This window comes from Choristoneura fumiferana, chromosome Z (genome assembly GCF_025370935.1).
Source record: "Choristoneura fumiferana chromosome Z, NRCan_CFum_1, whole genome shotgun sequence".
Taxonomy (NCBI): Eukaryota; Metazoa; Arthropoda; class Insecta; order Lepidoptera; family Tortricidae; genus Choristoneura; species Choristoneura fumiferana.
Genome location: NC_133472.1, coordinates 27,125,453 through 27,148,547, shown reverse-complemented (window position 1 = coordinate 27,148,547; position 23,095 = coordinate 27,125,453). Strand labels below are relative to the sequence as shown.

The 23,095-nt window shown below is 34.1% G+C and overlaps 2 protein-coding genes across 20 annotated transcripts in view; both read right to left on the bottom strand.

Moving 5' to 3' along the window:
* Positions 1-23,095, bottom strand: part of LOC141432893 (coiled-coil domain-containing protein AGAP005037) — a 185,049-nt gene that overhangs the window by 48,022 nt on the left and 113,932 nt on the right. The window lies entirely within an intron of this gene.
* On the bottom strand, positions 1,357-18,013 carry LOC141440038 (protein doublesex-like). The gene is made up of 5 exons (XM_074104500.1): positions 17,902-18,013; positions 9,216-9,359; positions 5,244-5,325; positions 1,641-1,699; positions 1,357-1,367 (listed from the first exon to the last, which is right to left on the bottom strand). Exons 1-5 carry the CDS (start codon positions 18,011-18,013, stop codon positions 1,357-1,359), a joined length of 408 nt encoding a protein of 135 aa, XP_073960601.1.

The window sequence follows — 23,095 nt, the reverse complement described above, 5'->3', positions numbered from 1 at the left end:
ATTGGTATACAAATGACGACGAGGTCTATAAACCGGCATGTGTTAACACGTGTTGAAACGGTTGTCTAATTTTATAGCAACACCGTAAGCATTTAAACCTTTGCACAAACATTTAAACTAACACTTAACTCTTTCTTAAGTGTCACCGAGTTTATTACGAAAGTACAAGTTAAGACTCACATTAAATGGTTCTAAAAGCAAAATAGACAAGTCTATATGTTTTTATTACTTACTTTAAAATATCACCCAAAAATCTAGGCTGAGTTACGAGCATCAAAAGAACATGTACTTATTTATCGATATCAATGTCGGCGAAGTATATTTTTCGTGGACTCCGTTGTCAGAAGTATATCATCAACATACCACGCTCTTCTTTACATTAAGTTTAACACTGAAACTTTAACAGAGCCCTATTTGTCAAAAGGTAAGATAGACAGATGCTAATGTCTTGTATAAATTCTCTATTTAAATTTATTATTAATCTCCTTTTGATAAATTGATTCCTTTTAAAAATCATCACTGACGACGCTTTGAAATCACCAAATTTCTCTTTGAATAACCGTCAAAGAGGAAAATGCGTCACTGGTTAAAGAAGTAAAGAGGCTGCGGCGTTAGTGATGACCATAATACTTAAAGCTACCACTTACCATGAGATCCGAAACATTGTGCTAAATATTGTCCAACGTCGAATACAATAAACAGGTAGACACAGCAGCGCACCGTCCGCACAACACATCACTTGTAAAATAAAGTATCATTCGCAAAACAACTTCATTGACGACGATAGTACACCACTTATATTATTAATTTCGCTCTGCATTTTCCTACAAAAGAAAAATCAAAATAAAAACACTGGCACTATGGACACGTTCGAAATTGGAAGTCACTTTTTTTTTACTTTTAAATTTCGATTTTCTCCACCTTCGTCCGGTCACTGTAAAGTGGAAATCACGACTGGTTAGTGAAGTGACGCTTTGATTTGCACATTCGCTGACAACCACTTTTTTATCGACTTTGCAACTATTTTGTTTGTGTGTGTGTCCTACATTGTTGTTAATGTGTTATGACACATTGTGTTGTGTTGAGAACGCTGAAGTTGCAACGATGTTGTCATGGTTACAAAGTTATTTATAAACAGATTCTGGTCACGGTTCGAGGTTCGCAGTAAACGATGTGTAGAGCTATTTAGCGGTTCATTAAGTCACCATTTGACGCTCATTACGATTTTATCAATGAATTCAATCTTAACTCGTATTTTGAAGGTATAAATGCGGTTTCATTGTTAATGGAAATGTATACGGTTAAGTTTAATAGAGTATAATTATATCATAATCAGATTTTAATCTTGTGAGCTCATCATTTATTTTCTACACAGAAAAGAAAAAAATCTGTAAAGCACTTTCATTTAAATCCACTTACATTTTTCAAATACGTTACACTAATAAAAGCCGCGATAGAACTCTAATATGACCTCTTTCAACAGACGATTTGCACATCACTACCTATAAAATCAAAACAAACTAACGTCGTTGCAATTTCAGTCAAAGGGTGTTCATGTTTTGAGAGCAAAAAAACTGAATAGTTGACATGTTTTGGAGATTTTTTGGCGTTTGGGAGTTTCAGTATATGCAAGTGCTTACTTTGGAACTTGCTTAGTAGGAATCTCAGGTGTCTCTTTTCATCCGGATCCGCTATCGAGCTGAAATATAAAACATTTATTTCATTCGCGAAGACTAAATAAAACTAAATGTGTTTGTGAAAAATGTTGAAAACAATGAACATAAAAGTTATTAAAAAAAGTTTGAAAACAGTAACGTGTTTTGAAAAAAATATATATATAACAAGTCAGATTCAGTCAACTTTTTTTTTAGAATTTAAAAATAGTATGGATGAAGTTGAATTTTATTTGGGATGGCTAATCAAACAAATTTTGAATCATAAAAATGTAGGTACTATTTAACAATTTCAATCATAACCTGTAAGATTTTTATTCTTTATCGCGATTGTATCACAAAATGTTATCAGACTAAATAGTCACGGTAAAATGCCGATGGTAAATATTTGAAATGTTAATAATAAGACCGCTTGTGAGACGTTTTTGTGTGAAAGAGAGGTCATAAACTTGAAGTCTATTTCAGTGGGTCTGTACATGTCTACGTATGACTAATAATATCAATAGGTTACAGCGGGGGTAAGGGGTTTATTACAATAAATTATCGTTTGATGCATATTTTGCTACATGTAATAACAAAAAACAAAATACAGTTCACATAAAACATAAGTAACAAATAAAACAATGTGATGAATAGAATTTGAATGTGCATGTTACTTGTGTGGATCACTATGGTAGCAAATAATAAATAGTAATAGTATTTTAGTGCTTTTTTTTTCGTTTTTTAGAAGTTTTCTTAAAATCAAACCGCAATATTTCAGTTGATGATTTTGTTACTTTGTCAACCTTGGATGGTTTTAGTCGGATTTCGTGTTCCAAAATGTGATCACGTCTTGACGTCATACATTTTGAATATCGATTAATTTATGGAAACATTTGACACTATTTAAAAAATCCGCATATCATTTGCCGGGATGTTTAGATAAATCATCTGAAACATTCCGATTCATTTTAAAACAAACTTGTGTTTTTTTTTAATCGGCGGTCCCAGCGATAGATGTTACCGTGCGAATCATTTCGAAACATATGCTTAATATTTCAGTGTTGTTTTACTTTTACTATTCTTTTAGTAGAATAGTGTTTTAACGCATACCTAGGCTTATTTGTTTGTTTTATACTTTTGTATTAGCCGGAAGTTCCAAACATAGACTTAATTTGGCGTGATTTATTAAATACAATTTAAGCTTAGTAATCAAATCAAATATTTTTTATCAAGTGTTTATTTTACAATCGTAAATTATATCTCGTTCTAATCGTATCGAAAATCACCAGATATTCTTTAAGTCCGAAAAATGCGTCAATCCCCCGATATGTACCTAAATTGCGCCAGAACATACTGTAGAACAAATTGAGTTTTCAAACGCACAACCTAAACATAATCTACTATTTATTTGTCATACCCTACACCTGCACTCGAAACATTCCGATCGGGTGTTGAACTATTTACTATTACAGGCTTGTTACTTTATTTAACTGTGCCAAATAGATTGGCATTGGCCAATAGACAACGCGTGTAGATATTAATAATAACAGATAATAAAATTATTCGTGACATTTTGTATGAGTAAGTATAGTACAGGAGTCGAAGATGAGATTTTGAGATTTACACAAGCGTATCAGATTAGGAAGGATACTGAAATCCTGCTGAGTACCTATATAAGTCCGTAGGTATTATATGATTATATAACGCGGCGATTTTTTTTCGCTTTTTAAATGGGAGCATTTTTAAGATTCAGATAACATTCCATTTGAATATCTGACGCCCTAGAATAAATTTTCATTCTTTTTATTTTCTACCCTTCCGGATGCCCACCCCACCACGTAAATCGGCAGGTAAATACTTTCGGTAGGTATCAGAGACACGCTGGGGTATCTAAACCACAATATCTGAGAAGCTTTTTTTATTTTTTTTTTATTATTTCCAAGTATTTTCTATACTTTGTTGCAAATCTGTAGACGCTTCCCCCACCACTAAAGAGGAAACATCATATAACTTTTTTCCTCTTATCAACTATTCTCCAAAATCTAAAAGGTTCCACGACGCTCGAGTAAATGCTCATTTAGCATCATGGGCTCCCCTACTATAACGTAGACATAGAAATGCGTGATAAATAATCAACATTCTATTATGAACGTTTAACAAAGGAGTTATGACAGTCGGGAAGGTAATTTAAAATCGTCATTAAACAGTATAGAATTAGACAGGAATGATCACAAATGTGTAGAACGCAATAGTAACAAGAGCTAAAAGCGGTAGACGCTAGTATATCCGAATAGATTTTGGCACGTTTTTAAAATATACATTGAAATAACTGGCACTTGAGGTATCCCATCTTAGGCCTCTAGGTCGGCAACGCATCTGCAATACCCCTGGTAACAATTAAGTCACTACAGTAAAACGATAGTTTTGGTGAATAATATGATGTAACATTTGAATGAATGAAGGAATGAAAAACGTAATGAAGTCGTTATGTAATTTATGTTGCAAGTAATAGTAAATTTTCAACATTTCCAGAAATTCAGTAACGGCCAATAAAAGCTGAAAAATATTTCGGCGGCCTTAGATCTATTTCCCTAGAATATACTTTGCTGAGAGTGAATTATTCATATTTCGTTCATTCTTTGGCCAAATCATTCTTTACGTCAATTGATTAAATGTGGTAACTAGCATTATATCACAAAAATGACAGTTGGTACTCTATTGCGTCTATGGTACTGGCTATACCGAAGAGTTTAAAAAAAAAGAACGTCGTTATTTAGACTCGTTCTTCACTGAATTTGTCAAATACAACGTGTCATAAGTTTCGGCTGCTTCCTCATTGGCTGTTGAAATTAGTTGTCTTAGACTTCAATACTCGGGTATAATCACAGGTAAAACTAATTCAGAACATTTTTTTTTGTACGGTTGGTATTTATTATCAAATAATTAATTAATGAAATTGATTGAGATGGTATTTTATCTAATACTTCGCAGGAAATTGACGATTTAATATCTAAAATAATTTACGAACATTTTAAAAGTAATTTTCAGGAAAAAATAACATAACTATCTACATAAACAAATACCTCTCTTTTGAAATTATTTTTAATGTATGTATGTTTATATGTATAATGATTTTAAGATATTGGTTAATTGATTATACGGCCTTTGGTTAATATACCATCATTATCGGTTAAACCGGAGCATTTTTTTTATTTAATTTCAAGTCCACATAGTATTTTTAGTTAGAATAATTTTGATGTTACAATTTTTTTTTGTTTAGGTGGAATATTTGAGATAAAAAATATTTTAAAAACTAGATAAAAATTTACCATTGCTTTTAGTTATTCTTTCGTGTTTTAATTTTTGCTTTTATATTGGTTCAGTTTTACTTAGTGAGTGTTTTACTGAATTAGTCTCAAGCTAATTGGGAAGTGTTTTTAAAAATTAAAAAGGTCTGAAAAAAATCTAGATAACATTTCTTTGTACATACGTGTGTGTGTTGAGTGTAAACGCTACTGTTTCAACTAATTATTTAATATTTCTCGTATGCTTTTGAAACAACTAATATTACTGTATTAAAGTCCGTACTGGCGTGTTGAATTCCTTAGCTCTAGACCGTCGAAGATGTTCAGATTATGCTTCCTCGCGTATTCGTTGATGAACACTTTGCCTGTGGACAATGAAAACAGCACAATTGGGACAATCGCATGGCGGCAGCAAGACTGCGTTTTGGACATTAAAAAAAGTACATAAAGATATGTTTAAATATAACAGTCGCAAAAACGCACCCTTTAAGTCGTTTATAAATTCGCTTAAAAAATAGAGTTAGAACCCTTTGTTAGTACTTAAAACGTAACTAATGGAGATTGACTTAGGTGGAGACAGAGAAGACATAGAATTCGGAAAAACACGTTAATAGGTTTTTCATAAATCAGAGTTCATTTCGATGCTTCATTTTTTGTAGAATAAAAGCAAATGTTAAATGTTAAAAGTGATATTATGTGAGCTTTATCAAAAATTACTACCTATTATAATTTCATTCATATTTGAAGTCGGTATTTTTTTTATATTTCTGTATTTCAGCCTTATAGTGGGTACCGACGGAAAGGCAGGCTGAAGCGGAGATGGTGATCTCACCAGGTCATCTGACCTGGACGCGGAACTGAGAGAGTGGCCAAATACAACTCTGGATTCGATAGGGAGTTGTAGATATCAAGATGGGTTGTCCAGCAGTACCTACGACACAGATGTAGGCTAAGTAAAAAAAATATTAAGAAAAAACTGCATAATTAATTAAATACGTGGGAAATAATGGTGAAAAGCAATGCAAACATGTTTAAGAAAACTATGTGTATACAAATAAGGTTAATAAATTTTTAGAGGTGTTATTCTGTCCCGTAACTCAGGGAGACATCAGTGTTAGGTACACTTGCTTAGAAAAATGTTTGCAATATATACTAAAAGCATGCTCAGGAGATGAGCCATGAAGAAATTGCTTTCAAACTGTCACAAATCCTAACTTTTAGTGGCTTTGCTTGTACCCTATAAAAATCATACTTTAAAAACGGGAGACGTTACCATGGCAACCAACTACACTAAAAAGTCGATTGACACCAATACATATAGGTATTTGGATCAAATACTGACTGACGAATATCTATGACGTGATAAAAACGAAACTAAAATGCGTCAGCCGGAAAATTCCTTCTAGACCCAAGGGTTTGCACTAATGGTTACCTTTAAAACGTTAGACAAAGAATAGGGATCCATGCGACCATGACCATGGACCAATGAAAGATTATGTTGACACGTAGCCTGTAGTTAAAAATACTGTCTGGAAAAAAAATCGTCGTGGCAAAAAAATTACCTCTACATGGTTAAATTGTCTGTCGCACATTGGAATGTTTCGAAGAATATTTAAATATTTGTATTATAAATATATTGTACCTAACCATTTCATGAAATTCACACGGAATAAGATTTCTGCTACTGTGTCGTAGCAACAGGAGCGAGTAAATTATTTATATTATATATTTTTTTTAATGAGAACCATCAGGGACAAGTCTGCGAACGCTATATTTATTCTCATTTTATTGTAATTTTCTAAACAAAAAACAGTGTCAGAATTGTTATTTATTATAACAAGTTGTTATTCAATTGTGTGAATATTTTACTGCATTTTTATAATCATTAAGACCAATACCATGAATTTAATGATTATTATGATTATGCAAAAGGATTAACGCCATTTATGTTTTATAGAAAACGTTTCCCTGGTTAAGTTTCTTATATTTTTCCATTCATTATTTATAAATAAGATAAATTTACATTATTGTTGAGCAACCACTTTTCTTACCATAAAAGAGAAACAAAAGTTATCTAAGCGTGTTTTGTAGTAATTATTTAATCACACTAATATTATAAATGCTAAAGTTTGTATGTCTGTTTGTTTGTTTATTGTTGTTACGTCCAAACACATACCGTATATATATTGTTACGTATGCATGTCCGACAATACGTTTTTTATTTTATTTTATTATTGTCTGTCTTTTATAATGTTAAATGTTTCTTTCTTTCTTTCTTTCCAAACCAAACCACTGGACCGATTCAGATAAATTCGGTATACAGATATTTTAGGTTCCGGAGAAGGACATAGGATAGTTTTATCGCGGGTAACGGCTAGTTGATTATAATTAAAAAAGAAATTGACAAGTTGGCACACCTACGACTAAAAGGTAAGATTTTTTTAAAAATACGAAGTTTATGTATCGCTAACTACTTTGTTTAACCAGGTTTACAATAATTATGGCTCGAAAGTTCATTTTAAATTAAAAACAAAAGTCAGCAAAAATCTTGTTTGTTTTATATTTTACATTCCAATTTAAGTTCATAGCTATTTTTTCTTAATATCTGTAGGTATCCTTAGTCTTGATTCATTAAAATTTACAAGTTCTGATTTCATTTTAAATTCCATTGCTATTAAAGCAAGTAAAATTGACTTGTGGATATCAATTTAATGTTTTTTTTTACAAAGATAAAAAGTACCTACCTAACATTTTTCCGTCAAAATCTCTGCTACCAAGAATTAACTAGTCATAAAAATATTAATTGAATTATTTGCGGTCATTTTGTATCTCGCACCAAAAATTTTGGGATGTTATCGAAGAAAGACCCTGGCCTTATTGATTTTATGACTGAAAAGGTAATGGAAAAAAAACGAGGAAACAAGTTCGTGACTTAAATAAATTGTTCGTTTTGCGTTGTTTTATAGTTTCGTGTCAGTTTTACATAAATTATAATTTCAGGTGTTTTTATAGCCTAAGACTGAAGTGTCTCTTCAGAAGTATACCTAGTCTTCGGATTACTTCTGAATATTAAATTATGTTTTACAAATGCTCCAAAGAAAAGTGGACAGCTCAAAATTTTGCCAAATTAAAAGGAAATATGCCATAATATGAGCACATCGCTACTTCTACTTCAGGAGCTTAATCACATACATTACCAGTGGTTCATTATCAAGTAAGGTGAGCTTCAACGGAAAGCCAATCGTAAGCTCCCGGTTCGCAAACACACACACACACACACACACACACAAACATCATGTATTCCCAAATGGGGTAGGCAGAGCACACGAAACGTTACCCCGCTTCGGAGCCACTTTTAGCAATTTTAGGTTTTAAGTTTGACAAAAACGGTACAATAGTGACAGGTTGCTAGCCCCCGGTTCCCCGGTCCGGTTGTTCCCGGTTCGCCGTCATGAATAATGCGTGAGTGGCTCTTTACCGATTTTAATAGTTATGTCTGTGTCTTTTTTTTTTACTTGAAACTGTCCGTGATTGACCCCTATCTCACCTGCAGGGCTACTATGAAACTCGAAGTTCGTGTCGTGCGGTCCCTCTCGCTCTCGTATTAAATAGTATAAGTGTCAGAGGGATCGCACGACACGAACATCGAGTTTCGTAGTAGCCCTGCTGATGTTAAGTGCAGATGAGGCGCAAGGTGTACCTCACTGCTTCAGTAACAGCCTATTCCCTCTATCCTTTTAGAACCCTAGATTGTATTCTCATCGTAGTTTTAATACACGACCCGAATGTTAGGCTGATAAAATTGAGTAGGTAAGTATATACCTCTTCGTTTAGTATCTAATAGACTCCACAAAATTTTTAACCATGATTTATTTAGACAAATGCTTTCATAGTGTAAACAAATGAATCCTATCTTGAGGGAATCTTTATGAATAATCCACCCCACTAAGTCAGACTAAAGTCATAATCTAAGTTCGGTTGACTTATGTAGACATGATTTTTGCTGCAATCAAAATTAACAGAAATACAAAAGGTTTTAACTCAATTTTTTACAAAAATTCGCAAGCAAATAACGCTCCAAAATTAATACCACCGATGTTTTAACATTGCTGCTACAGTTTACTCGTTGGAAAAATGACAAGTCCCGCGTGTGGTATTAATTATGAATGAAACTCGCAAAAGATTAAACATAATGCTCCAAAATATCACGTCACGTAAAACTATACACGGGAGTGTGATATTCTGGGTCACATACCTTCATCAATCTTCCGGGACGCCTCGTCCAGGTCGCTGCCGGCATAGTTAAGTATAACGAAGATGAGTGGCATCATCTCCCAGCTGTAGTGGAACTTCTCCAGCAGCTTGTGGCAATTCTCCACCAAGGTATCTAGCGCCACAGCTGGAACAAAGGATATGATGTTGAAATGTATGTTATACTTTTATATACAGGGTTTCGTCGTTCCTTAAAAGACCGTTAGAAACTGTTAATGCTATGAAATTACTTCCTGCGGTCCTATAAACTTGAAATTTGATACGAAGATAGCTCTTACGAGTATAGTAAAACCAATAAGAGGTCTGAAAATCTATTTTTTTTTAAATATATGACTAAGATTTTATTACTGGGTCAGTAGTTAAGCTACCTACAGTTTTCAAAACATGTAAATATCAACACACAGACGAATTGATAATCTCCTTCTTTTTTTAAGTCGGTTGATAAATAAAACTTTATTATAACGCAGTTGTCAACCAAAGTTTGTTCGAACAAGCCATTAAGGATGTCGTAATAAAAAAACAAAAAGCCATCGCAATCGACAACCGTAAACGAGGATTAAGAAACATAATCGATGGCACAACACTAGCCATAAAGAAGTCAGAAGGTCGCGCATCACAAGACACTTGGCTCATTTTTACGACGTCCCTTTGTCCGAACCGTGCCGTTGGCAGTAAAAAAGCTATTCAGTGTTGCCAGTGTTAGAAGTTACACTTGGTCACGCTCTCGTGGCATAGAGTAAATAGCAAGGGCTAGAGGAGATGCGTCGTAGCTCAAAGGTCTGACAGAAATTGTGGAAGATGTATTTTTTCTTGTTTTTCTTTATTTCTTTCCTTCGTCGATGTGGAGTAAGATCGGGGGTAGCTACTCCTATAATGCTTATTTTATTTCAGTAGTGACTAGTGTTGTCGATCAAAAAAGTAGGTAGAATTTTCGTTAGACAATAATGTTAGTTCTAAACATCAGTAAAGGTGAGTGAGTACCAGTGTCGAGGCGCCGTAAAAATTCGATTTCTACAGGGTTGCCTAAATTTTTTAAATGACATCAGTGCCGAGCCGACATGTATGTATAGCATGCTTGTGTATTCTAATTACAAGATTTTGCATAATGTGAAGACATACCAAACTCACGCTTCTTCTCATCCGGGGTGCCTAGCAAGGATGTCTACTCCACGCAGTCAGCAGTAGCTGATTAATATGTGAAAGAATTAATTTAAAGCTTCATACAACTACAAAACCGGACCGGCCATCGGTTTCTTTTATTCATCTATCCCGCTCCGATAGTCTTCTTCAGCATTTAACATTTACTTTATATTATTACGGTTCGAAAGATATGACTTTAGTACGATTACTAAACAGACCCTTTGGTCCTGGTTCTACTTTGGTACTGGCCACATTTTAGGTACAGCAGCCTTAATCAACATACTTTGACGGTTTCACTCTAGTAAACGATGTTAAGCTGTCACGCACAATAATGGCCAATTCAAAATATAAGAAAACGGACAAATTAGGTTTATTATAATATTGCCACATTCCAGCTCTTAATTTCAAAAACGACGATAGAAAGAGATAAACGGATGCCTGCGGCCGTATTGTCTAACGCTTCTATCGTCGTCCTATACCGTGTGACAGAAAGAAGTGGTGAAAACGATAGTGATTCCAAGGAAGGCCTCTGGTTAAAATCGCGGGTTCAGTGTGAATGCTGGCCGTTTCCAACGAAAGCAACCAGAGATCTGTGGGGGAGGACTATGTCTAACAGTGGACGTCCTAGGGCTGATTATAATGATGATGAATCTCAAAAAAGTTTAAATTACGAAGACGATATCGGCCTCATTTGTTTTGTCATCTACGAGTATTTAGGTAGAATATAGTAGGTATGTTGTAGGGTTGTTATTTCAATGGTCATATCTCTATAGTATTTACTCTGTGCTCAAGGTATGTCAAATGCGTTAAAATGTTTCCACTGTTACATTGGTTGTAACGGTTGTCCGTTTAGTAATGGTTTTGAAATAAGGGTTTTCTAGTTATAACTCATAGTTGGTGTTAACTTTATATAAATAGTGTGCATTGTGCTCGAAGCGGTAAATAGCCGTAACAGGACAATAACTAACTTCATATCAATAAACAATAGTTATTCCTACTCGTAAAATAATAAATAAGTATTCAAATGGCATTTGTTTAGTGATGTCCGTAAGCAAACATTTTCATCGACCGCGATTTGAAACGAAGTTTTAAAAATGTTTAGTCGACCAAATACGTGTGAAGTTTCACAGGCTCTGGTGCTGCCATCTTAAATAAGTTTAACTAGAAGAATGACAAGCATAAAACTTTTTAGATTTCATGTCGTTTAATAGGTAAATGTCTGAAATTATATCTTTGAAAACAAGAAAGTAAAAGTTAAAGGTTGCAGTTCGTTAAAACTCAAAAATAATGATAATTTGTTTGTTTAAATCTGAGCTACTCTGTAATCAAAAAACAAAAAATACGTAAAGAATAACTATAGCAGAACTAAGTACTTAATATTAATGGGAATAGTTACATTACGTTATCGTTTGTTCTTCAATTCATAACCGCCACATTCGTATCCCTGTTATTAAATTAAATCACACAGGTTTTTCATATTTAGATTTTTACCAAATTAGACGTTACCAATATGAAGTGCAATATCTACCTACAGTAGCCTACTTTTAAGCAATATACTCGAACAGCGTTTCTAGAACCGGACTAGAAGAAATACTGGCTTTTTAGTAAACCAGACGCCTCGCGTTTTTAGCTCGTGTATAATTTCTATTCCTTTTATTCCCTCTGCGATACGCACGAAAGTATCGAATTATATATCCATTAAGTACACGTATTTGCTGTTTCTTACGCACAATTACGGTCAAATTATCCACTTATGCAAAATTACCTTTAAATACATCACTGCATTGCACCTAATCACGTCAATGATATAAAGAACTTTACGGTCCTAATTCTATTCGTTATAACTCTTAGTTTCCCCGTAATGGGGACGACAGAAAGGCCCCTGTGCCAAAACAAAATTACAGGTTTATTGTAGATGTTTCGTATGTTTGTTTTAGTGCATTGATACTTCTGGACGCTTCAAACGTTAGAACGTTGAACACAGGGACGTGACGTTAGCCAATCTTGACGAAAGACTCGGAAAATGTCATAAGCTAACCCACCTACTGATTTTAGAAATCGGATCACTCGAATTTATTAAGTATTTAATCAAAAAGTAACTTTCTAACAATATACCTACACATTTTCATCCCTTTGGAAGTGAAGTATGTATAGGTAGTCATTCACGATGACGCGTGCCGTGGTTCTTATTACAATGTCATTGATGTCTAATTTAGTCAAAATCACGCGTCTTCGTGGATGGCACTAGGTAATAGTTCTTGTAAAACTAAAAACTATAAATGTGAAATTTTGACTATGTTAGAATTTGCATGCTTTTTACATATTTACGCCAAAAATTTGTATCTAATAATAATGGCTTTCACCTTGCATTAAAACGTAGCTAACATGAAAAAATTGAAATTAATTTCTTATACTTGCCGGCCGGCATAAGCTATAGTAAGTAGGTAGCGAATGATTAAACAAGTTATTATATTGCGGAAATAGTACAACAGTAGTTAATTAGTGTAACAACTTCACTTATTATTTATTATATATTTTTATGCACGGTATAATCGTAGTTAAAATTATCGTAACCGTTTTTCAACAATAAATAACGCAATTCAACATTTATCCAATGAAATCCGTTTCGGTAGATAGTTAATCGTAATTTAACGAAAAACTTCAACAATTTATTTCCATTCGTGTCAGTTTTATACGTGGCGAGCCTTATAATAAAACGATAAGTCTTTTTCTCTCAACTTCTTCGCTAATTGGCGTTAATAAATCTGAAGTAGGAAAAGTAACAATTCGTGGTAGCCTAGTGGTGGGAGCAAGGCCTGTCATGCAATAAATGAGTATGAATATGAATATGCAAGGAATCGTGGAAGCGAGCCCGGGCTTGCACATCTTCAAAGGTGTGTGTGAAGATCACAACCTGTAATGGAATCGCGTGGGAACTACTACCCAAGTTCTCTCGTTTTGTGAGATCTGTGCTTAGAATCGGGACCTTATGCAAGCACCTATATTAGGGAATTTAGAAGCATTTCAAAATAAGTACGATGTATGTAAGTAGGATCTATTATTGTTGTCTACATACAATACAATGATCCTATAATGAACACAACGTGGTACAGTCAGCATCAAAAGTAGCTGTACACTTCCGTACTTTGTCGTTTAATCGTTTTACAGCCACGTACTAAACGCCATGTAAGACAGAGTAAAAAAGTGATCCGCTACTTTTGATGCTGACTGTACTTACCTCAACAATACCGAAAACAGGAAAAAAGTACGATGTATGTACTAAGTAGGACTCGCTATTATTTTCTCTACATAGGTATAATATAATATACAATGATAAGGTATATGATGAACGTCATATTCATGTAGTATGAAATGCTGAAAATAGATAACTACTTGGTTTGGATAGGTATTTAACTAAATCTAAACAAAACAACGTCAACTGTGTCTTAAATATTGAAATTCCCCCATTAAACTATCTAAACATTTACATTTCTGTATTGAAATACACTATTCTACACAATTATTCTACACTATTACAATAATAGATAAGTAAAATGTTTAAAATTCTTGAATGTACCAAATCTAGCAGCTGAAGTTTGTTTACTTAATTAAATACCTATCACCAAGTATAGGAAGGTACTTTCAGAGAGAAAACTGTAAGACAGAATAATGTTAGCGAATAAAAGCTGGCGCTGGCAAGACTAGGTATTACATTTGACCCTTAATACCTTTGCACATATTGGCACTTCACACACAAACAAATAATTATGTGTGTGCAGCATACATCAATGTAACCGACCAATTAGCGTGCACTTTGAATACAGCCCGCTTAATGAAGTAATGCCGTCGTCATAGGAATCGTAAAACGTAGCTGGCCGTAAAACGATGCACTAAAACGGACCGGGCAACTTGGCGCAATGCGGCTAGAACGATCCAGAATGTTCTGGAACGCTCCAGAATATTCTGGAGCGTTGACAAAGCCGTATATTGTGCTGGGTGTACTTACAGTTTGATTGCTATATCGAGCCAACTCATTGCCAGAGATAAAAACTTGCATTGGCAAATTCGTCTTCCTAAAAGTTTTGGTCTGCGAAATCAACCCTATTTCATCTAGGGACGTTTTTGCTTTCTTTAGGTAGAGTAGCTGTTTGCGACGCTAAACAAGAATCCTTTTGTTGTAGTCATCATCAACATCATATCAGCCGTAGGACGTCCAGTGTTGGACATAGGCCTCCCCCATAGTTGTAGTAAAAAAAACTCAATAGACGTTGGCGACAGTAATTTGACAAAAGTAAAAAAAAAAACTTGGTCTCCTTTCCTCTTCCCGAGTTAGGTTTGTCACGTACCCCACATAATTATTACTTTTCCCTTCGGTCCATTTTTTTCACGCTGATATTGGCCTGGCTGCAACTAAGAACAGACCATCTACAAACGTACGGTAGCTGTCAAAAATAAGGTCTGCCAAATGAGTCGCTGTCTAAGTTTATCGTCACCTATCTAAATCTAAAATTATATTTTTGAAGAGAAAATATTTGATAATGTTAATAATTAATTTAAAATTTAATATCTTTATTCGCATAGATACAAGAATTTAAGAAAAAATAACCGTATAAAACTTAACTATAAACTATCTACCTAACTTAAAAACTTAGTACCTACTAAATTAAGTCTAAAAAAGGCCCCCTTGGCACGAGGCTGGCAGCATTCCCTCGTTGAATGGCGATGGCGATTCGTTGAGAGAGATAGCTGCCAGCCCTTTGGTCTCCAGTAGTGTCGACCAGGCGCTTTTGCACTTCTATAATTAAATTAATAATTAATAATTTTAAATCTACATGACTGATTTTTAAACGATCAACTATAAAAATTAATGAACTAAAAGAATTTCCTTGCTCACCCGCGACCTATTTTGATATGGACCTCCGCAAAGTAGGTAACGCCTGATTCAATAAATTATAAAAATTAAGGCTGCTTTTTATCCACGGAAAATGCAAAGTTGCGGGCAACAACTAGTTTTTAATGTCTCTAGGTACAATAAGCAGTTCATAAATAGCCAATCAAGCCTTTTACTTAGCTAATAAAAATATCTTTTGCTTTTGAACTCTTCAAACGAGTCAGTTACTAGGTACCATCAGCCAAATATGTGGTCTACCACCCTAAAGTTGATAATCGTTTGCATGTTACAAAACAATAATGCCAATAAACGTGTCTGTCAACTTGAAAGTTCGACTTTAGCGACATATTCATTTCATAGGAACTTGTTTAAAAATTGGTGGTAGACCACTTATTTGGCTGATGGTACAGTGCCTCTCTCTCAACCCGTGTTTCGCGAGCCACTGCGATTCCACGAACAATAGCGAGAGGATCAATAAGTGTTTATGAACGCTTGACTTTCTTTAACATATTCAATGCCGCCAACGCATAGAAATATGCGCTTTCATGACTTTCGCTCGATGCCATTGTCATTATTTTGCAGTTGCTTGAACGCACATGTACCGACCAACGTTTGCGGCAGCTGAAGAAGTTTCAAGTTTGCCAGCCAGTAGCAATAATGTGTTAACTCTTCCAAGAGTGTAGCGACTTATAAGAATTGAATAAAGTTCGGCCATGACCACTGATAATTTACTGGAACCATAAATATCCTGGTGAAATTTAAAATGTCGTTTAAAATGAAAACGACGGACATAAATAACGTCCATTATTGGCTTGCAGTGGCAAGTGTTTCGTATTTTTGTACTGGGTTAACAGGTAGCGGAAGATGTCATAAATCAAGTAATTGAAAAATAGTAATAATTTTAAAATTACGTCTTGCAATTCTATTAGCACTTGGTTATGGGTTTCATCATCATCCATCATCATCATCCCAGCCTATATACGTCCCACTGCTGGGCACAGGCCTCCTCTCAGAACAAGAGGGCTTGGGCGATAGTTCCCACGCGGGCCCAGTGCGGATTGGGAACTTCGCACGCACCATTGAATCGCTTCGCAGGTTTGTGCAGGTTTCCTCACGATGTTTTCCTTCACCGCAATTTATTTATTTAATTTTTAATCGTATTTACGTGGATATTAATCATTAAAAAATGTGATTAAAATTGATCAATTATGTAGGTAGTTGCAATAATATTGTAATAATTGTTTAAGTATTTTGTAAACAATAATTGCATTAAACAAAAAAATATCAAGCAAGTGATAAATACAGGAAAGCGTCCAAATAAGCCGATAATTTTTAAAATTGTACTATTCCTCCCTGACATAAATACCCACCTAATTAAAAGAATATGTACCTAGTCATGCATTTTTTTAATGACACCAGAAATTTCATTGTCATTAATATAATTAAGTGAATCTATAAATTAAAAAAAACATGGCAACACAAGTCAGCCTTCGATTCCTTCGACTAAATTATTTATAATCGAGCTACTTCCCATCACTACGCGCCGCAGAGCCGTCGCGCGGGCCAATCGGAGTCCGCCGCCACGCCTCCCTCGCTCGCTATTGGCCGATCAACCAACTTTGAATATAGAACCGCTTTTTTTCTCTAACGCCTACGTGGCTGAGGCAACGTACGTACGGCTTGTCGATTTATGAGCTCCTTAACCGTTTGTATCTACGCATTATAGCGCTTGTTTTGTTTTTCTCGAAGGCCTTGTATGGACAAAGCTAGGTATACCAATTCAAAAACTGTCAATCTTTTTAGCAACAAGGAAAGAGAGTAAAAGAGATTGTATTTTTTTAAGTACCGTAAGGTTAGGGTACTTTGGCCCTGACCCTGAAGGGTAACTTTGGCCCTTAGGATTAACTCGGTCCAGGTTTTATTATTGCTTTGAGAATGTGGCTCATTGCCATGTGTTTGGTGTTAATTGATCGATCACGTTTTTATGTTTCTATTTTACGTTTTATTTTACATTTTTACCTAGCTTTTATATTAGCCAAAGTAACCCTCCAATGGGTGAAAGTACCCCGGCCTTTCGGTACATCTTTACGTTCGAGCCTTGTACTCTCTCTGAAAACTTTTTATCCTGTAAGTAGGCCGCATAAGGCTCTTTCTCAAGTAATTTTTTTGTACTACCTGCGCTTTCGGTAACATTATCATCGGCCAAGCGCTCGCTTTTTTTTTGTCAATTATAATCGAGGCTATGTAGACGAAAGCCCGGTATAGGTACTTACCTAGTTTACCTAATTGAAAACTTTATGTTTATAACATACCCAATTAAACATATTTCCTCAGGCTTCCTAGTGTAGTAAAAAGTTTATAAAGTTTATAAATCCCGTAGGGATAGGTAGAGACCACTTCTTTCCACTTGCTACGATCCTTACATACTTGTTTCGCTTCGCCCACTTTCATTATTCCCTTCATACATGCTCTTCGGGTACTCTTGACCTGGCCTTTTTCAAGACGTCCCTGATTTGGTCTCGAAACGTCCGCCTAGGTCTACCCCTTCCAACACTTTCATTCACACTCGCCTCATACATTTTTTTCGTCAATCATTCTTCATTCATTCTCCCGACATGGCCAAACCATCTTCTCATACCTTTCTCAATTTTTGTCACTACATCTTCTTTCAGACCACAACGTTTCCTTATCTCACTATTTCTTATCCTGTCACTCATTTGATTGATTGTCTTTATTTTGATTTTAGGCATGTTAGTTTAGGTATTGTTTTTATTTTCCAATTATTACCATAATAATTCTAAATCCACACTAGTATTATAAATGCGAAAGTGTGGGTGTTTCTATGTTGGTCCGTCTTTCACGTAGAAACGGAGCGATGAATCGACATGATTTTTTAATACAAGCTTTTTTTGCTGACTGTACTTTTTGTTGACTTTATTAGCATTGTTACCCAAACCACATTTGCATACCAAATTTCAAGTCGATGCTATTAACCGTTGAACTGTTTTTTTTAAACGTTTTTCAATAAAAATACTCGTCATGATTGATTACCCTTTTCTAATGCAAAAAAACGAAGTATACTTAGGTATGAAGAATTATTATATGAGTACCTTAACATCGGGACAATCGATAGGTATTTGACTACTTCTGAAATTGCCATAACCTAGGTAGTTATATCTATTGGTGCGAAAAATTTCTCATATCGAGAAATTATTAAGATAACGATAAAAAGAAAATGATAAAGGTGAAACGTTTTACAGTCGGTAAACTTAACAAGACAAACGTCTCACTTTTCATAATTAAAATATCTAGATATCCGTTGTTATCATTTCTCCATTTTACAACATATTCAATGAGAAACTTCGATCAACAATACGTACAACGATTGAAGAGTTCCGCCTTGTGGAGACGATCCTGGCCGGACTACCAGGATGTCACTACCAGATTATTGTATTGTCACGCAATTTACATAAGTATACCAAATTTCAAGTCAATCCGACTACTGGAATTTGGTCGAATTTAATTTGCAAGATTTTACTACAGACAGACAGACAACGGGACAGGTGAAATTAAAAAGCTTGTAAAATTTTGAGCCAACTAACTTTATTTAACTTATTTATCAGTTATTTAATGAGTATAATTGTAAACTATGGTCATTGAACGAGGAAGTTGTTAAGACACCGCCAAGTAGATAGATTACTAATTACATTTTATTCACTTCTAGGCTTTAAATTCGCACTTTTGCATGTTTCCGAGTTAAAATCAACTCTCATCAAGCCATAAAGCAACTCGGGTAATACTCTTCTATGGCATGTGTATTTTCTCATACATTTTTATTTTTATGACGCGAGAGGATGCTGCGCTATTAAACCTAATTGGTATTTTACAACCGAGATGTGCCATAAAAATCCATTTAAAAATAACCCCTAAACTATCACACTAAGGTTCAATTTGATTCTGCTTGCAATAATAGCGCCCTGTACAACGCAATGCGACTGTTGAGTTTGAAAAAGAGCTCTATTTTTTTACTATAGAGTTTTATTTAGTTTTTTACAATGAACATTCTGTTGTGATACAAATCGTTGTACGTATTGTTGATCGAAGTTTCTCATTGAATATGTTGTAAAATGGAGAAATGATAATAACGGATATCTAGATATTTTAATTATGAAAAGTGAGACGTTTGTCTTGTTAAGTTTACCGACTGTAAAACGTTTCACCTTTATCATTTCCTTTTTATCGTTATCTTAATAATTTCTCGATATAACAAATTTTTCGCACCAATAGATATAACTACCTAGGTTATGGCAAATTCAGAAGTAGTCAAATACCTACCGATTGTACCCGATGTTTAGGTACTCATATAATATTTCTTCATACCTAAGTATACTTCGTTTTTTTGCATTAGAAAAAGGGTAATCATGACGAGTATTTTTATTGAAAAACGTTTAAAAAAACAGACACTATTACTTAGGACACCAAAAGAATGTAAATGATCATATGTCCTTGCTAATTGTTACTTATTTACTGTGACTTATTTTTCAATAAAAAGACACGTCAAGATCGCTTACCTTCTTTCTAATGCTGAAAAAAACGATGCGTATTTTAGGTTTATAAATTTCATTTATGATTTAAAAGACCCCGGATTTTGATGTGTCCGTTTTGTTACGAAAATTATTAAAGAAAAATCGTAACTAAACGGACACATCCATACAATATTTTGGGGACACATCTGGAGACCCTGTTTTTCCAGCTCGGAACCATGGACTGAGTCTACTTACCTTCCAAATTTTGTTGAAATCAGAGAGATAAACTCAGGGTACAACGGTAGATAGAAATGCCCAAATCCGTATTATACCTATTGAGTAGCGTACTTGTAAATAGTAGTCTTTTTGTGGACGCGTACTCGGAAGACTTGATAGGCATTTGTTCTAGTACGTCTGACTTCTATTTGTTTAATTCTTGGGTGGCTGCAATCGCTAAACGAGTCTCCTTCATTGTAAATCGGAAATAGCGTAAAACAGTACCCCATTAAGGCCTAATCTTATCGGTTCCCGGTCACGTACTCAGACATTGTAGGTGCTGTGGCGATTGTTCTCTACGCGCCTTTGTGCACTATCACCGGACGTGTGAAGCTGGCCTTATGATGAATTCGTCTCGTTGTTGTGTAGTCTGTGGACTCTGTGGTTAGGTTATAGTGCGCGTTTGTTTACAGCGATATTATCATGTTCGAGTGACGTTTTGACACTTTTTTTATCTTTATTTTATACATACACTGAAAAAAATAATTTCTACCGTTCAAACAGTAAACGGATTCACATTAAAAGTAACTGTTTTGTACATTACCAACAACCGTTTCAAAAACAGTTAAATACAAAACAGTAAAATTAACTGATGGAACATTTGAAATTAATGAAAAAACGTTAAAATTAAACGATGGTAATCATTAAATTTATATCAGTAACTTTTAATGTTTAGAACAGTATCACTTAATGATCAAAAACAGTAAATTTAACGGAGAACACAGTAAAGCTAACTGATCATGATTTCGCAAAAATGCCTGTGTTGTAACAGTAAATTTTAATGACTTGACCGTTATCACTTAATGATCAAAACAGTAAATTCAACGGAGAACACAGTAAAGCTGACTGATCATTATTTCGCAAAAATTACTGTATTGTAACAGTGAATTTTAATGACTTGACCGTTATCACTTAATGATCAAAGCAGCAAATTCAACGGAGAACACAGTAAAGCTAACTATTCATGATTTCGCAAAAATGTCTGTGTTGTAACAGTAAGTTTTAATGACTTTACCGTTATCACTTAATGATCAAAACAGTTAAATTTAACGGAGAACACAGTAAAGCTGACTGATCATTATTTCGCAAAAATTACTGTATTGTAACAGTGAATTTTAATGACTTGACCGTTATCACTTAATGATCAAAACAGTAAATTTAACGGAGAACACAGTAAAGCTAACTGATCATGATTTTGCAAAAATGTCTGTGTTGTTACAGTATATTTTAATGTATTGAACGTTATCTCTTAATGATCGAAACGGTACATTATAATGTCTGGAACGTTGTATCTTAATGATCAAAACAGTAAATTATAATGTCTTGGACATTATCACTTGCTGATCAAAACATTAAATCATAATGTCTTGGACATTATCACTTAATGATCAAAGCAGTTGATTTAACGGAGGACACAGTAAAGCTGACTGATCATAATTTTGCAAAAAAATTATGTTGTAACAGTAAATTATAATGTCTTGGTCATTATCTCTTAATAATCGAAATAGTAAATTATAATGTCTTGGACATTATCACTCAATGATCAAAGCAGTTAACTTAACGGACAACACAGTAAAGCTAAATGATCATGATTCAGCAAAAATATCTGTTGTAACAGTAAATTATAATGTCTTGGACATTATCACTTAATGATCGAAGCAGTAAATTTAACGGAGGACACAGTAAAGTTGACTGACCATAATTTTGCAAAAATGTCCGTTGTAACAGTAAATTATAATGTCTTGGTCATTATCTCTTAATGATCAAAGCAGTAAACTTAACGGACAACACAGTAAAGCTAACTGATCAGGATTCAGCAAAAATATCTGTTGTAACAGTAGATTATAATGTCTTGAACGTTATATCTTATTGATCAAAACAGTAAATTATAATGTCTTGGACATTATCTCTTAATGATAGAAACGGTAGATTATAATGTCTTGAACGTTATATCTTATTGATCAAAACAGTAAATTATAATGTCTTGGACATTATCACTTGCTGATCAAAATAGTAAATTATAATGTCTTGGACATTATCACTTAATGATCAAAGCAGTTGATTTAACGGAGGACACAGTAAAGCTGACTGATCATAATTTTGCAAAAAATTATGTTGTAACAGTAAATTATAATGTCTTGGTCATTATCTCTTAATGATCGAAACAGTAAATTATAATGCCTTGGACATTATCACTCAATGATCAAAGCAGTTAACTTAACGGACAACACAGTAAAGCTAAATGATCATGATTCAGCAAAAATATCTGTTGTAACAGTAAATTATAATGTCTTGGACATTATCACTTAATGATCGAAGCAGTAAATTTAACGGAGGACACAGTAAAGCTGACTGATCATAATTTTGCAAAAATGTCTGTTGTAACAGTGAATTATAATGTCTTGGTCATTATCTCTTAATGATCAAAGCAGTAAACTTAACGGACAACACAGTAAAGCTAACTGATCAGGATTCAGCAAAAATATCTGTTGTAACAGTAGATTATAATGTCTTGAACGTTATATCTTATTGATCAAAACAGTAAATTATAATGTCTTGGACATTATCTCTTAATGATAGAAACGGTAGATTATAATGTCTTGAACGTTATATCTTATTGATCAAAACAGTAAATTATAATGTCTTGGACATTATCACTTGCTGATCAAAATAGTAAATTATAATGTCTTGGACATTATCACTTAATGATCAAAGCAGTTGATTTAACGGAGGACACAGTAAAGCTGACTGATCATAATTTTGCAAAAAATTATGTTGTAACAGTAAATTATAATGTCTTGGTCATTATCTCTTAATGATCGAAACAGTAAATTATAATGTCTTGGACATTATCACTCAATGATCAAAGCAGTTAACTTAACGGACAACACAGTAAAGCTAAATGATCATGATTCAGCAAAAATATCTGTTGTAACAGTAAATTATAATGTCTTGGACATTATCACTTAATGATCGAAGCAGTAAATTTAACGGAGGACACAGTAAAGCTGACTGATCATAATTTTGCAA